This window comes from Pseudorasbora parva, chromosome 9 (genome assembly GCF_024679245.1).
Source record: "Pseudorasbora parva isolate DD20220531a chromosome 9, ASM2467924v1, whole genome shotgun sequence".
Lineage (NCBI taxonomy): Eukaryota > Metazoa > Chordata > Actinopteri > Cypriniformes > Gobionidae > Pseudorasbora > Pseudorasbora parva.
The window spans coordinates 3,269,630-3,284,954 of NC_090180.1; the positions used below are offsets into that span (position 1 = coordinate 3,269,630).

The window sequence follows — 15,325 nt, forward strand, 5'->3', positions numbered from 1 at the left end:
CCCCTATAAGTATAGCTAATAAGAGTAACTAACAGTCCATATGTTTAATGGTCTTTTTTCTTTTCTTATGTTTTAATGGTTTTATAAACAAACTGTGTCCTATACTTCTCTGTTTGGCCGATGCAGTCTCTCATGAGGCAGTGAATAAAGATTGACTCACATCTTCTATTATCAACATGAAATGAAGGATGAATCATAATGCTGAAATGCCACACAAAAGATGTTCTTCCTCCATGTGTACCCAATGTATAAAAAACAACAACGTGAAATTCCTCAGATAATTTCTCTTCAATGAAGTTTTTCTGTTTTGATGTATATTCTGAATGGATGTTATAAATGGAGCTGTTTGCATTCACAGAGGATTACTCTTTTATGTATTGCTGCAGAGAGACCGCTTGCCAGGCTTTAAACTACAGTTTTGAAGTAGATGAACTACAATCGCTTGTTACCATTTTGGAAAAAGCAGTTAGCTATGCTACAAGCTGCTAATAGAAAGTACTTAAAGCCATAGGCGGAGACCAGAGCCAAATGATTTTGTCTAAATTTTCTATCTTCTTATCATTATAGTGTAGAATGAGTAAAGCTGATTGTTTTTAGGATGACAATTTTATTTATTTTTTACATTTTAGGCTGAGACATTTTTAGGCTGTTCTACCTCAGTGGTCTAACAGCGCTCGTCAATGTCAAAATAATCGAGATGGCCAATCAGATTAAAGAAGGCGGGACTTACTGTCACATTAACACAACACAACGAGAGTTCTTGAAATATTAGATTTTATTAAGCCTTAGAAAATGTTTTCACAAAGTTTTATGATAGAAATGTTCAGCTACCGACAGTATCTATCTAGCGATGCAAACTATTAAAGCTTTTATGAAGTTTCTCCGGTTTGAATTTTAAAAAAAATGTGATCATAATTCATGTAATTCATTAATGAATATGACAAAGAGGCAAAACACTTTCTAAAATCGACATATTAGACAATATACAAACAACCTAAGAGTGAATTTGTGCAAAATATTATTTGAAAATAGTTTTTAATTACTTTACTAGCCTACAACAATTAGACCTAGAAATGATTGTACCAGGGGCGTAGCCTTCTTTTCAGAAGTATGGGGGACAGAAATGTCATTGTGGCAAGGGGGGCGTGGTTCAGCGAGGTCTGCAGCGGGAGAGAGAGCCGCGGGACAAGCGGTACGTGAGTGGGTTGGAAGCAGATTAATAACACCTGTCTCTTGTTCTAGTAATGAGCGCGGAGAGGGGATAAAACATCAGTGGAACCGGAGATCGAGAAGAGAGAGAGCCCGGACGGTTGATGCCAAACCCCCCTCACAGAGACTGAGTAACCGGAAGCCGGAAGTGCCGACCCGGAAGTGATCGAGAGATCGTTGTTTATGAGATTACACACCGCAGTGTGTGTTGCTAACGTTTTGAGTTATAATAAAGAGAAAAGCATCAACCGTCCAGCCGACCCCTTGTCCTCTTCCTTCCTTATCATATCGAACTTTGCTACAGTGGTGCCGAAAACCCGGGAAGGAAGTAGGACCGCGCCGCCGCCATGACTACTCCAACGCCCTCCGCCACGCCGTTTGCGGACATTATCACCTCTCTCGCGGCCCTCCACCAGGAACAACATCAGTCCATGCTGGAGCTGCGGGCGGACCAGGAGCGTCGATTCGAGGCCATCGTCCGCGGCCAGCAAGAGGACCGCGAGAGGTTCCGGAGCTGGATAGACCGGGAGGTTCGCACCGAAGCCGCCGGGCTCGCCAGCGCACCGGTCCACGTGCCCCTCCACAAAATGGGGCCACAGGACGATCCCGAGGCCTTCATAGACCTTTTTCAAAAAGCGGCGGAGGCCTGCGGGTGGCCCCGGGCACAGTGGCCGGTGCGCCTTATTCCATTGCTCAGCGGAGAAGCCCAGGCGGCCGCCCAACAACTGCCGGTGGCGAACCTCCTGGATTACGACGATCTGAAGAGGGCCATCATCCAGCGGGTCGGTCGGACCCCCGAACAGCACCGTCAGCGTTTCCGCTCGCTCGAGTGGGGGGAGACCGGCCGGCCCTTCGCGATGGCCCACCAGCTCCGGGACGCCTGCCGCAAATGGCTATTGGCCGGTGGAAGCGACGTGGACCACATCGTCGATCTGGTGGTACTGGAGCAGTTCATCGCTCGGCTACCCAAGAAGACCGCCGAGTGGGTCCAGTGCCACCGGCCCACGTCGCTGACGACGGCCATCAACCTGGCGGAGGACCATCTGGTGGCGTGCCCAGGGGTCGGCGAACCCCGACTAACCTCTCCCTCTCTCTCTCCCCCCTCTGTCTCTCCTTCTCCTCCTGTCCCTCTCCCTAGGTCCCGCCCTCCAGGGCCCCCTCGTATTCCCCCCAGAGGTCGGGGTGGAATGGGCCCAGGGCAATACGGGAGTTCGAGGGCCCCGCCCAGGGGGGCGGGGCTGCTGGGGTCGGGCGGGGATAACGGTTCCGGTTCCACCCCCCCTCCGCGCTCATATTCCAACCCACTCCCCGCCGCAGGGGCGGCGGGCAGGCCTGGGCTGGCCTGCTGGCGGTGCGGTGACCCGGACCATTTTGTGGACCGATGTCCAATGATGGACATCGGGACAATGATCCGGGTCCCGGACGTCCAGCGGACCACCCCTGATCAAGCAGGAGAGTACCAAGTTCCTGTGAGTATCAAGGGGGGTACATATCAGGCCTTGGTGGATTCAGGATGTAACCAAACCTCGATCCATCAAAGCCTGATGCAGCCTGGGGCATTGGATACAAGCCGCATGGTTAAGGTGCGGTGTGTGCACGGGGATGTGGTGGAATATCCGCTGGTCCCAGTCACGATACAGTTTAGGGGAGAAAATCATAGTGTTGAGGTGGCGGTTAGTCCCCACCTCCGGCATCCGCTAATTCTGGGGACGAATTGGCCCGCCTTTCCGGCGTTATTGGGGTCGATATGCGCGGATGCCGCTTGGGGGAACCAGGCTAGGAACGGGGCGGTGCGGGTGCAGGTTGGCGAGACTGATACGGGGCCCTCGGAGACGGCTTCAGAGGAACCGAGCGGGGTCGAGAGACTGATTCTCTCGGACCGCGATGACTTTCCTCTGGAGCAGTCTCAGGACGATACCCTAAAACATGCTTTCCAACAGGTCCGCACTATCGACGGTCAGTCCCTTCAACCCGCCTTGCCCGTCACGTATCCTTATTTTGCCATAATTAAGGATAGGTTGTATCGAGTGACCCAAGACGCTCAGACAAAAGTGGATACAACCCAGTTGTTAGTACCAAAGAGCCGCTGGGAAATGCTTTTCCAGGCGGCTCACTCTAACCCAATGGCGGGCCACCTGGGACAGGCGGCCACGCTGAATCGTTTAATGACCCGATTTTTTTGGCCAGGCATTCACGACAATGTGCGCAGGTGGTGCGCGTCTTGTCCTGAATGTCAGTTGGTGAATCCACTGGCCTCCCCAAAAGCGCCATTGCGCCCCCTTCCATTAATGCAGGTCCCCTTCGAGAGAATTGCGATGGACCTCATCGGGCCATTAGAGCGATCCGCACGCGGACATCGTTTTGCGCTAGTTATCGTGGACTACGCAACACGATATCCGGAAGCAGTGGCTCTCCGCAACATCTCGGCGAAGAGTGTTGCGGACGCACTGTTTCGTTTAATCTCCCGAGTGGGGATTCCGAAGGAAATCCTCACTGATCAAGGCACGGCGTTTATGTCACGCACGCTAAGCGAATTATACGGGTTATTGGGCATCAAATCGATTCGGACAAGCGTCTATCACCCACAAACAGACGGCTTGGTCGAACAATTTAATCGCACTCTTAAATCCATGATCCGTAAATTCGTACAGGAAGACGCCAAAAATTGGGATCGGTGGTTAGAACCCCTCTTATTCGCTGTGCGGGAGGTCCCGCAAGCCTCCACGGGGTTTTCCCCCTTCGAGCTTCTCTACGGACGGCAGCCCCGGGGGGTGCTGGACGTCCTACGAGAAACTTGGGAGGAGGGACCTTCTTTGGCCAAAAACGAAATTCAATATGTGCTGGACTTGCGAACAAAACTCCACACCTTGGGGCGGCTATCTAGGGAGAATTTGTTGCAAGCCCAGGACCGCCAAAGCCGGTCGTATAACAGGGGTACGAGACTACGCAAATTTACACCGGGAGAGAAAGTGCTCGTATTACTCCCTACATCGAGCTCTAAATTAATGTCGAAGTGGCAGGGGCCGTTTGAGGTCGCACGACAGGTTGGAGACCTCGATTATGAAGTGATACGGTCCGATAGGAACGGGGCACGGCAAATATATCACCTCAATCTCCTGAAGAAATGGAATGAGGTGGAATCAGTGTTGTTGGCGACGGTGATCGGGGGAGAGGATGATCTCGGGCCAGAGGCGAGCATCAAAGCACAATCGGTCGCATTGGCCCCTGGGGGAGATCACCTCTCACCGTCCCAACTCACTGATCTCTCAAAGCTACAGGCGGAATTCGCCGACGTGTTCTCGCCCCTACCGGGACGTACCGACTTAATTCAGCACCATATCGAGACCGAGCCGGGCGTGGTAGTTCGCAGCCGGCCGTATCGCTTACCTGAACACAAAAAAAAAGTAGTTCAGGAAGAATTAGGGGCAATGCTCGATATGGGAGTAATAGAGGAGTCCAACAGTGACTGGGCGAGCCCGATCGTTTTGGTTCCTAAAACCGACGGCTCGGTCAGGTTCTGTGTGGACTACCGCAAGGTGAACGCAGTGTCGAAATTCGACGCGTATCCAATGCCGCGGGTTGACGAGTTGCTTGATCGGCTGGGCACGGCTCGATTTTATTCGACATTGGACTTAACGAAGGGCTATTGGCAGATCCCCTTGTCTCCATTGTCCAAAGAAAAGACGGCCTTCACCACGCCGTTCGGATTGCACCAATTCGTCACGCTTCCCTTCGGCTTGTTCGGGGCACCCGCTACCTTTCAGCGACTCATGGACAGGATTTTGCGTCCCCATGCCGCATATGCTGCTGCCTACCTGGACGATATCGTGATTTACAGTCACGATTGGCAGCGGCATATGCAGCATGTCCGGGCGGTCTTGAGGTCGTTGAGGGGAGCGGGGCTCACGGCCAACCCGAAGAAGTGTGCAATTGGGCGGGTGGAGGTAAGGTATCTGGGCTTCCACTTGGGTCATGGGCAGGTGCGTCCCCAAATTGATAAGACCGCCGCAATTGCAACCTGTCCGAGGCCCAAGACCAAAAAGGAGGTAAGACAGTTCTTGGGGCTGGCGGGATATTATAGACGGTTTATACCAAATTATTCGGACCTCACCAGCCCTCTGACTGACCTTACTAAAAAGGGGCTACCAGATACGGTCCAATGGACGGAGCCGTGCCAGCAGGCCTTCACCCGAGTTAAGGCTGCTCTATGTGGCGGGCCGCTTTTACACTCCCCTGACTTTTCTCTCCCTTTTCTGTTGCAGACTGACGCGTCGGACAGGGGGCTGGGCGCAGTCCTGGCCCAGGAGGTGGAGGGGGGAGAGCGGCCGGTGCTGTACATTAGCCGTAAGCTCTCGAAGAGAGAGGCTAAGTACAGCACCATCGAAAAAGAGTGCCTTGCCATCAGGTGGGCCGTTCTCACCCTCCGCTATTACCTTCTGGGGCGGGAGTTCACCCTCTGTTCGGACCACGCTCCTCTCCAATGGCTCCACCGCATGAAGGATACCAACGCGCGGATCACTCGTTGGTATCTAGCTCTTCAGCCTTTTAAGTTCCAGGTGGTCCACAGGCCGGGTGCTCAGATGGCTGTGGCCGACTTCCTCTCCAGAAATGGGGGGGGGGGGGGGGCTGCAGGCCGGACGGCTCCCCGGCCTGAGTCGGGCGGTGGGGGTATGTGGCAAGGGGGGCGTGGTTCAGCGAGGTCTGCAGCGGGAGAGAGAGCCGCGGGACAAGCGGTACGTGAGTGGGTTGGAAGCAGATTAATAACACCTGTCTCTTGTTCTAGTAATGAGCGCGGAGAGGGGATAAAACATCAGTGGAACCGGAGATCGAGAAGAGAGAGAGCCCGGACGGTTGATGCCAAACCCCCCTCACAGAGACTGAGTAACCGGAAGCCGGAAGTGCCGACCCGGAAGTGATCGAGAGATCGTTGTTTATGAGATTACACACCGCAGTGTGTGTTGCTAACGTTTTGAGTTATAATAAAGAGAAAAGCATCAACCGTCCAGCCGACCCCTTGTCCTCTTCCTTCCTTATCATATCGAACTTTGCTACAGTCATAATACCATTTTTTTTGACCGATATAATTTATCGCATCTCTTGCTTTTAATTCGATAAGATATCAAATACAATGCTGATAAATAACCACTAATATCTATAATATTGTTCTCCTATATTTTATGCCAATTTTAGTATTGGTTTTTGTACTTCAAACACTTGAAGCATTAAGTCTCCATAGATTTTATGCAATGTAAAAAAAATTCACATTTTATATATATATATATAAGCATTTATTTAATATAAAATGCAGTAAAAAAACGTAATGCTGCAATTTATTTATATGATCAAAGCTGAATTTATCATCATTACTCCAGCCTTCAGTGTCACTAATCATTCTCATGAGGATTTGATGCTCAACAAACATCTATGATTATTATCAGTGTTTAAAGTTTTGCTGCTCATGGTGCTGCTTCATTTTTGTGGAAACAACCATACCATTCAAATATTTGTGGTAAAATTAAAAAAGAGAGAAATTATTGCTTTTATTTATCATACATGCATTAAATTGATCACAAGTTATATTTTTAATATTACAAAAGATAACCATTTATTTAATGAATGTAAATAATTGCTTTCCATTGAGCTTTCTATTTATCAAAGAATCCTGAAAAATAAAATGTAGGCCTATCATGGGTCCCATTACATTTTTAAGCAGCACAACTGTTTTCAACATTTTTTTGTTGTTGATAAAAATCATAAATGTTTCTTGATTATTAAAACGCCGGTGACGCCGGTTCGAATCCCGCTCGGAGCGGGTCGTGCAAGGAGACACGTGGTCTCTCCCCCGCCCACCCCCGTCCCCCGCGTAATCTACGCCCATGGATTGTACCATTATAATTTATTTATTCCCTTAAATCCCCTTTAATCCTTTCGTTATTCAACTCCTTTATTGTTATTAATATTACTTATAATAATATAAATTATACCCCAAGCTCAAAAGTGAAACTCCGCCTATGCTTCAAGCTACTTAAGAGAATCATCTTAAATTCATAACATATATCATATTAAATATAATTTAATCAGAGCTGTGTCTGGCCCCAAAGCAAAGGTATTTGAATGAATCTCGATTAGGGTGATTTACACTATAGCCTATAGGCCTAGGCTACAACTAAAAATACTAAAGTAGCCTATATCTAATTTAGTGAGAATCATAGTGAGATTTATTCAGTGTTAACAGTGTTTATTTCACTGTAAAAAGTTTTAAGTTTTGTTACTTTTAAACATTGAAGTTACTCCAAAACACTAGGGGCGCTAGCACTTTTAGCTCACATCCCCATCACAGAGTATCCACATTGCTCACCCATATTGTTCTTGACTTGGATTAAAAGCACATCATAGTTCACAATAGTTTTACTGCAGAATTATCTTCTTCTGCTTCTTACACGTTTCATAGCACTTTCACTTTCATTAAATGTCCAGTGTTGGCGCATTCATTTTTATCCGAAACAGATGAACGTGGGTCTGGCAAAGTATTTTTCCATTGGCTGTTGTACTTATCAGTTTAGAAATGAATTGTCTGGTGAGTGATGATAAAAGGTTAATGTAATGTTTCTTAAAAAAAACATGCTACCTACACTAAACCCTTCTTTAAGCCGAACAGATAGTAAAAGAAAATGTAAGATAAAAACCCCATTTGCAGAATCCATTTTAGCTTGCTTCTTCAAGCTCTGTTATTGTGACTACCGAGTAAGTTTAAAGCCTGTATATGGAGCTGGTTATGTGATGTAAACCTCAACATTTATAGTATACAAATAATGCACTATGGTAAAAGTGTTTCGGGGTCAAAACATAGCATTATGCAAGGAACTGCTTGAAAATGTTTGTTGTTTTACTGCCACTAGGGGACTAGCTGCATTGTAAAAAATATTTTGTTTTTTGTTGGTTTAACTTAAAAAAGTAAGTAACCTGGTTGCCTTTAAATTTTGAGTTTATTGAAATTAAAAATTTGAGCTGATACAATGAAGGATATTTGTTTAATAAATAGAAACTCAAAATATTATTGTATCTGAACCACATAAAAAATTTGATAAATCATGAAAATAGCACTATTTGGCTTCGTCATCAGAAATAAAACACATAGAATTACCCAATATGCTTACAACATCTTTTAATAATATTTGAATAAAGGTTGTCGAATCTCAAAAAATGTTTGTTGTATTAACTCAAAATTTTAATTTCAATGAACTCAAAATTTGAAGGCAATCAGGTAACTTTTTTTCTAAATAATTTTTTAGTGTGGAAACTGCAGTGAAGTTTAGTAAAGGTATGTTTTTTGGAGTTTAGCAAAATAGTGGCACTTTTTTTTTCAATAAGTCTAGTTTTATGTTGTTCTGGAGCGGTGTTCTCTCTGCAGAGAGGAACATTATTGTGAAATATAGGTGTGGAAATCAGAAAATGTGCAGTGATTAATCTCCACACACCCCACTACCAAAGCAACTACATTTGTTTCGAAATGTCTCTTGAATCTCAGTTTTGACATCTCAGAACAGACTTAATCTAAGAATACATTTTTAATTGGTATTAAAAGATATGCATGATACTTTTGCAGGGCCATACAACTGAAGTATTTCTACAAACATTTGGTCATGAACATTAGGAAACGTGACTTGAGCGAATTAATTTAATTCCCATCCCCAACTCTAAAACATGTTGTGGCGTACCTACCCAACAATAACTTTATATTGAAGTTGTGTGATATTTTCCCCCATCTAGCGGTGAAAAGGTATATGACCATCCAGTGAATATTATGCTGCGTCCCAATTCGCCTACTTATACTACGTCCTAAAAGTATGTACTCTTTTTGTGAAGAAAAGGTATATTCTTTTGAGTGTGTAGCAGAAGAGTATGCAAGCTTCGGGACTACTTCGCCATCTTTAACGGTCGTTTAGTTACGTCCCATCGCTGTTTAAACCGCCCTGTCAATCATCGTCAGAGTTCAAATCCTCCACATTCAGTTTAAGCTCCTGCCGTATCGGAGAGAAATGTAGCCGTACGTCGATCTGCCATTTGTTTGTCTTTAATGCAGAGACTCTCCTCATGTGTTTGCAGTTTAAATATAATAATGCATTTAAAAGTGAATGGCCAAACGTGTCATTACAAAAGTTCACAATGCTGCTGCAGGTGAAATATAATGTGGACAACACTGAATAAATGTCTTGTCGCCAGGTTAAATACTGATAGTTGATCACTCAAACCCCTTTATCTGAACCTCTCTACTTAACCGTCGGACTCACACATCCGTCATGTTTGTAGTTTTTTTAACACTTTTTATCGGGGTTTGTAGTTCTAATCGAATCCCTGCCAACTCGCAATGGGTTGAGGGTAATATAGAGTGCGCGTCGATCCGTACTTCGAATTCTGACCGGAAATAGTGAACCATCCGGGTATCTTTGGCATACTCTTTTCAACATACTACGATTTGGGACATACTAATTCTATTTTCGAATACTATTCAGTATGGATAGTATGCGAATTGGGACGCAGGGTTAGTTTCAGTTCCGCACAATTCCGATTTCGTTTCAACTCCTACGGTGGCCGATTTAGTCCAAGATTAACATGGCTTCCAGTTCGACCTCGTCCATGAGTGTTCATTCAAGTGATGAGGTTACTTTAGAAAACTATTATAATTTGCAGTTATTTAATTTGTCAGTTAACATGTAGGTTATGACATCTATGTAAAATGAATAATTGCTTTATGTTTTCGTTATTTTTGCACCATTTCAGTGCTAACATCAGCTATCAGGTTCCCAGACGAATGCAAGCTAAGTAACTTTTATCAGTGCTATCGTTATTCTGTATACTGTACGACATCACTAGCATAAGGCAAAGTTTGCATCATATAGCAGTCTCAAGCAATCCCCCTCTTCACATTCGACACGGTGCCATCGAGTGTTAAAATGCGTAAGGCGAAGCTTGAATTTACGGGTATGTCCCACTTTCAAGATGGAGGAGCAACATGGCGGCCGGCATTCAAACCCCTCACCCGTATGTATTTTCATTGGCATATTATAAACTTACGAGAATACTTTATTACTTGAAAGAAGTAAATGTACTTTAATGAGCACATATTTTTTAAAGAACTAAGTGATTTTAGCTAAGAATAAACTAAAAAAGTGTAGCTTTAAAAATAGGGACTTTTGTATAGGTCTAAATCAGTGTATTGCTGGTGGACACTCGTGGGTATCGTATTGAAGTGCAGAATCCTAGCAGCATTGATCTTACACATTTATTTCTCCTACTTTCTACTTCACAGTGGCTTTGTCGGTATGGCCATTGACCTTAAAAGCACCCTGAGATGATGCAGCAGACACACACATTTGCACTACACAAGAGGGAAATATCTTGTTTTTAAACTCTACTTTTTGTGCTCTGTTTTTTCCTTAAGGTGCTCTTCTTACCTGTTGGAGAAAAGCAACAAATTTGCACATGAAGTCCCCAAATATCCAGCCAGGCAGAGGATAGAGAGTAGCAGTGAACGGCACGCAGCACAGCAGGAAAATGATGTCAGTGGCAGCCAAGTTAGCTGAGGAATGAAATAAAAGTGTAATGAACGATCGGTTTCATCTGAAGAGGTATGCAAAATTGAATGTGCAATGTGAGACGACACTGTTCGTGTTACTGTCATCTCCAAGGGGTTCAGGGATTCTGCCAATTCTTAAGATATTGTGAAGTTAAAACAATGTTAAGTGAGATGAAAATGCAAAGTCTGACAGTGCAAAACTGATGTTAATCTGCCTGTCTGTCATGCTCAGATTGATGATAACTTCACTGCAAAAAGACTAAAAGTACAAATTGAGTGAAATTATGAATATTAAATTGCTAACATATAGGCTTTGAGGGATAATGACTTTTCTGGTTATTAAGTCATTAAAATTTTAAGGCATTTCCTAACCTCACAATCTTGCTGATAATGCAGTGATTAATTATTCTTTAAAATATAGCAAAGTACATGACAGCACATCATTTGTGGCTAATGAATCATTACCACAAATATAATGTCAATAAGTGTTTCAACTTGTTTCCTGTCTCAATTCCTGTGCAAAATTGTATTCATCACGCTAGTACTAAATACTCTTATTTAATAATGTTATATATTATAATAATATTAATAAGAATTTATTTTTATAGCTCCTTCAAAACCAGTCATAAGTCTCACGGGTATATCTGTAGCAACAGCCAACAATACGTTATACGGGTCAAAATTATGCATTTTTCTTTTATGCCAAAAATCATTAGGATATTAAGATCATGTTCCATTAAGATATTTAGTAAATGTCCTACCGTAAATATATCAAAAAGGTATTATTAGTAGTAATATGCATTGCTAAGGACTTCATTTGGACAACTTTAAAGGAGATTTTTTCAATATTTAGATTTTTTTGCACCCTTTCAAATCCTAAGAAACCACATTAATAGAAAGCTTCAGCTCAATTTAATGTATAATTCTCAGTTTTAAAAAATGAACCCTTTTTTGGGGTTTGTGCCCATGGTCACATTTATAGTAGCATCATTTGAGCATCATTTGTACAAAAAATAAAGCATAAAAACAACAAGAGTAATATTGAAAATAGCACATATAATACACGGACAATAGCCTGTGTTATTCAAAAGCAAAGAAATGTCTTTAGAAGTTTTTGTAATATATTTTGTATGTGAATGCTTATAGAGCTTCCATAGGTTTTGTGCAGAAAAAAGGGAATTGTCTGAAGCTCACCGATGTAAAAGTTAGTGGCCGTCCTCATCTGTCTGTGCTTGGAGATGACATATATGACCAGTGAGTTCCCGATCAGCCCGACCAGCATGATGAGCGAGAAGAAGAGCGGCACCAGCCACGCATCCGTCAGGAAAGGATGATCTTCATCCTCAGCATCCTCCACGGACGACGAGTTTAACATCGAGCTGTTAAACAACTCACTCGAGTTCCAGTCTTCACTCGGAAACATGACTTTAGTCTTAAGAAAGACCTTTACACAAGAGGAAAAAATGTAAGATTCTTCTTCTCAGCAGTGACACAATCCTCATCCCCGATCCAAGAAATATTAAGAAAAAGTTGCCGTTGTACTTTCATAAACCTCATGAGGGAGTTTGGCAGATAGACGGGTATTTGAGGCAATCTGTCCGACTTCCTTCAGCTCTTTGAAAAAGGAGCCCTGCGAGCGGCATCCACTCAAAGACGGAGTGCATTCGCTCCCATTGGCTTTATACTCAGTCTGAACACGAGTGGGCATCAGAGGGATTGGAGGAGGAAGAACTGATGTCAGGTCGCCTAGCAACAATTTTAGGTCTCTCTCTCTCTTCTCTCTCTCTCTCTCTCTCTCTCTCTCTCTCTCTCTCTCTCTCTCTCTCTCTCTCTCTCTCTCTCTCTCTCTCTCTCGCTATCTCTCTCTCAATTTCAATTCAATTCAAATGTGCTTTACACTAAGTGCCAAAGCATTAACATACATATACTGTACATAAATACATAAAATAAAATAATTATATAAAATTAAATTAAAATAAATAATAATAATAATAGTAATATGTTGAACAAGACATTTAGAATTCTAGGAACAATTCTGAATTGTCTTTCTCTTTCTCTTTCTCTTTCTCACTCTCTCTTTCTCACTCTCTCTCTCTCTCTCTCTCTCTCTCTCTCTCTCTCTCTCTCTCTCTCTCTCTCTCTCTCTCTCTCTCTCTCTCTCTCTCTCTAGAAAGTCCCCATAAAACATGGAAACACGACGTGTGTGTGTGTGTGTGTGTGTGTGTGTGTGTGTGTGTGTGTGTGTGTGAGCGCATCATTGATTGGTCGACTCCTCCCTCTTTTTGTGACAGGCATTAATGTATCTTGCTGCTATATATACAATCTCTTTTTTCACTTAATACATGTAGAAGTCGTGTTTTATTGTTTAGTTTTATGAAGTCAGGGCAAACTATTTGAAATTTAGGATAGAAAGTATTTCTGATTTGTTCATAGTAGCTGGTGAGGAAGTGTGTCTCTGCCCCCCCCCCCCCCTGCTCTGTGTGCAGAGAGAGTAATAAATAAATGGTATTTACCCCTGCAATATACACATAGCCTAAAGATACGCAACCCTGTGCAATCAAAGTGATCAATGTGATACAATTTATTCTACTATCACAACATATAATTCTTACCTAGAAATTATTGGCCTTATCATGGAAACACACAATTACTGCTTTTTTGGGGCTGTGAACTCGTGCAAATCGCCATATAGGATCTCTTTTGTTGAGCTATCTTTTCCCCTTACAAATCGGGGTATAGATGCACTTTTGATGCAGATCAAATTCAGATTATGAACGAGCAATTCAATCAGACCTAAGTTCTGGGAGAATAAGCCACAATCACGGTCTGCCTGTTCAGATAAGAGCACAGCGGTCCCTCTGAACACTCCCACAGATCTATTCAATACAATTCAACAAGCGTTCTGTGACCCCTTACACTGCATATAATTGCACGCATTTAACACTAGAACTTGCTTATTGTTTTCATCATATTGTTCAGAATTGTTTTTGTTTGGAAAAAATTAATCACTAGTTTTTCAAAATTATAATTAAAATATTAAAGCAATATTACACAACCATGCTGTTGCTCAATGGTAACACTTTAGTACACATTCACTATTAAATGTGACTTTTGGCTTAATTAAACTGCTTATTAATAGTTAGTAAGGTAGTTTTTGTAGTGTTTAAGTTTAGGTATTGGGTCGGATTAAGGGATGTAGAATAAGGTCATGCAGAATAAGGCATTAATATGTGCTTTATAAGTGCTAATAAACAGACAATATCCTAGTAATATGCATGATAATAAGCAACTTTAATTGTGAGAATTTAAACCTAATATACAAATACCTTATTTATATATATATATATATATATATATATATATATATATATATATATATATATATATATATATATATATACCTTTTTTATTACAAGGTTCTCTTGAAATATCCAGATCTAGTCAATCACAGCATTTAGTTTTAGTCTGATATTTCCTCAAATTCAGCCTTATTTATGGCAGTGCGGTTAATCACCGTTTGACAGTCATTTTTGCTTTACCTCGAGGAACACTGCATAAGGACGTGAGTGAGATTGCAAGGTTACATTTCCGGAACTTTCTTATAAAAATCACAAAGTCATAAAATGTTTGTTGAAAAACTTTAGATTAGGGTTCAGTTCTCACTATTAATTTACTATTAAAGGGATAGTTCACCTAAAAATGAAAATAACCCCATGATTTACTCCCCCTAGAAGTATATGACTTTCTTTCAGACAAATACAATCAGAGTTATATTTTAAAAGTCCTTCCAAGCTTTATAATGGCAGTGAATGGCTGTTTCTATTTCGAAGTCCATAAAAAAAAAATCCTAAAAGTGCATCTATCCATCATAAAAGTCCATCTGTCCATCATAAAAGTGCATCCATTCATCACAAAAGTCCATCTGTCCATCATAAAAGTGCATCTATTCATCATAAAAGTGCATCTGTCCATCATAAAAGTGCATTTATCCATCATAAAAGTGCATCTGTTTATCATAAAAGTGCATCTGTCCATCATAAAAGTGCATCTATCCATCATAAAAGTGCATCTATCCATCATCAAAGTGCATCTGTCCATCATAAAAGTGCATCTATCCATCATCAAAGTGCATCTGTCCATCATACAAGTGCATCTATCCATCATCAAAGTGCATCTGTCCATCATAAAAGTGCATCTATCCATCATAAAAGTGCATCTGTCCATCATAAAAGTGCATCTATCCATCATAAAAGTGCATCTGTCCATCATAAAAGTGCGTCTATCCATCATAAAAGTGCATCTATCCATCATCAAAGTGCATCTGTCCATCATAAAAGTGCATCTGTCCATCATAAAAGTGCATCTGTCCATCATAAAAGTGCATCTATCCATCATCAAAGTGCGTCTATTCATCATAAAAGTGCATCTATCCATCATCAAAGTGCATCTGTCCATCATAAAAGTGCATCTATCCATCATAAAAGTGCATCTATCCATCATAAAAGTGCATCTATCCATCATAAAAGTGCATCTATCCAT

General features: G+C 42.5%; 2 protein-coding genes and 1 long non-coding RNA gene across 3 annotated transcripts in view; 2 read left to right on the forward strand and 1 right to left on the reverse strand.

The window, feature by feature from the left end:
- Nucleotides 1–10,778, forward strand: part of LOC137089922 (uncharacterized) — a 125,208-nt gene extending 114,430 nt beyond the window's left edge. Inside the window, exon 4 of the long non-coding RNA XR_010907797.1 lies at nt 10,652–10,778. This is a non-coding gene — a long non-coding RNA (uncharacterized lncRNA). The remainder of the gene's footprint in view (nt 1–10,651) is intronic.
- The window catches only part of kiss1ra (KISS1 receptor a), a 32,814-nt gene extending 20,296 nt beyond the window's left edge, over nt 1–12,518 (reverse strand). Inside the window, exons 1-2 of the mRNA XM_067453488.1 lie at nt 11,981–12,518; nt 10,665–10,789 (exon numbers count right to left, since the gene is read on the reverse strand). Of these exons, the coding sequence (XP_067309589.1) occupies nt 10,665–10,789; nt 11,981–12,209 (354 nt within the window). The 5' untranslated portion in view covers nt 12,210–12,518. The remainder of the gene's footprint in view (nt 1–10,664; nt 10,790–11,980) is intronic.
- Nucleotides 1,134–6,212, forward strand: LOC137089919 (uncharacterized). The gene is made up of 2 exons (XM_067453487.1): nt 1,134–2,678; nt 5,993–6,212. The coding sequence occupies exons 1-2, from the start codon at nt 1,557–1,559 to the stop codon at nt 5,993–5,995; spliced, it is 1,125 nt and encodes a 374-aa protein (XP_067309588.1). The 5' UTR covers nt 1,134–1,556; the 3' UTR covers nt 5,996–6,212.
- Nucleotides 12,519–15,325: the final 2,807 nt, after the last annotated feature.

What these genes read in the sequence shown, in the direction of transcription:
- LOC137089919 (XM_067453487.1), top strand. Translation starts at nt 1,557, where the DNA reads ATGACTACTCCAACGCCCTCCGCCACGCCGTTTGCGGACATTATCACC.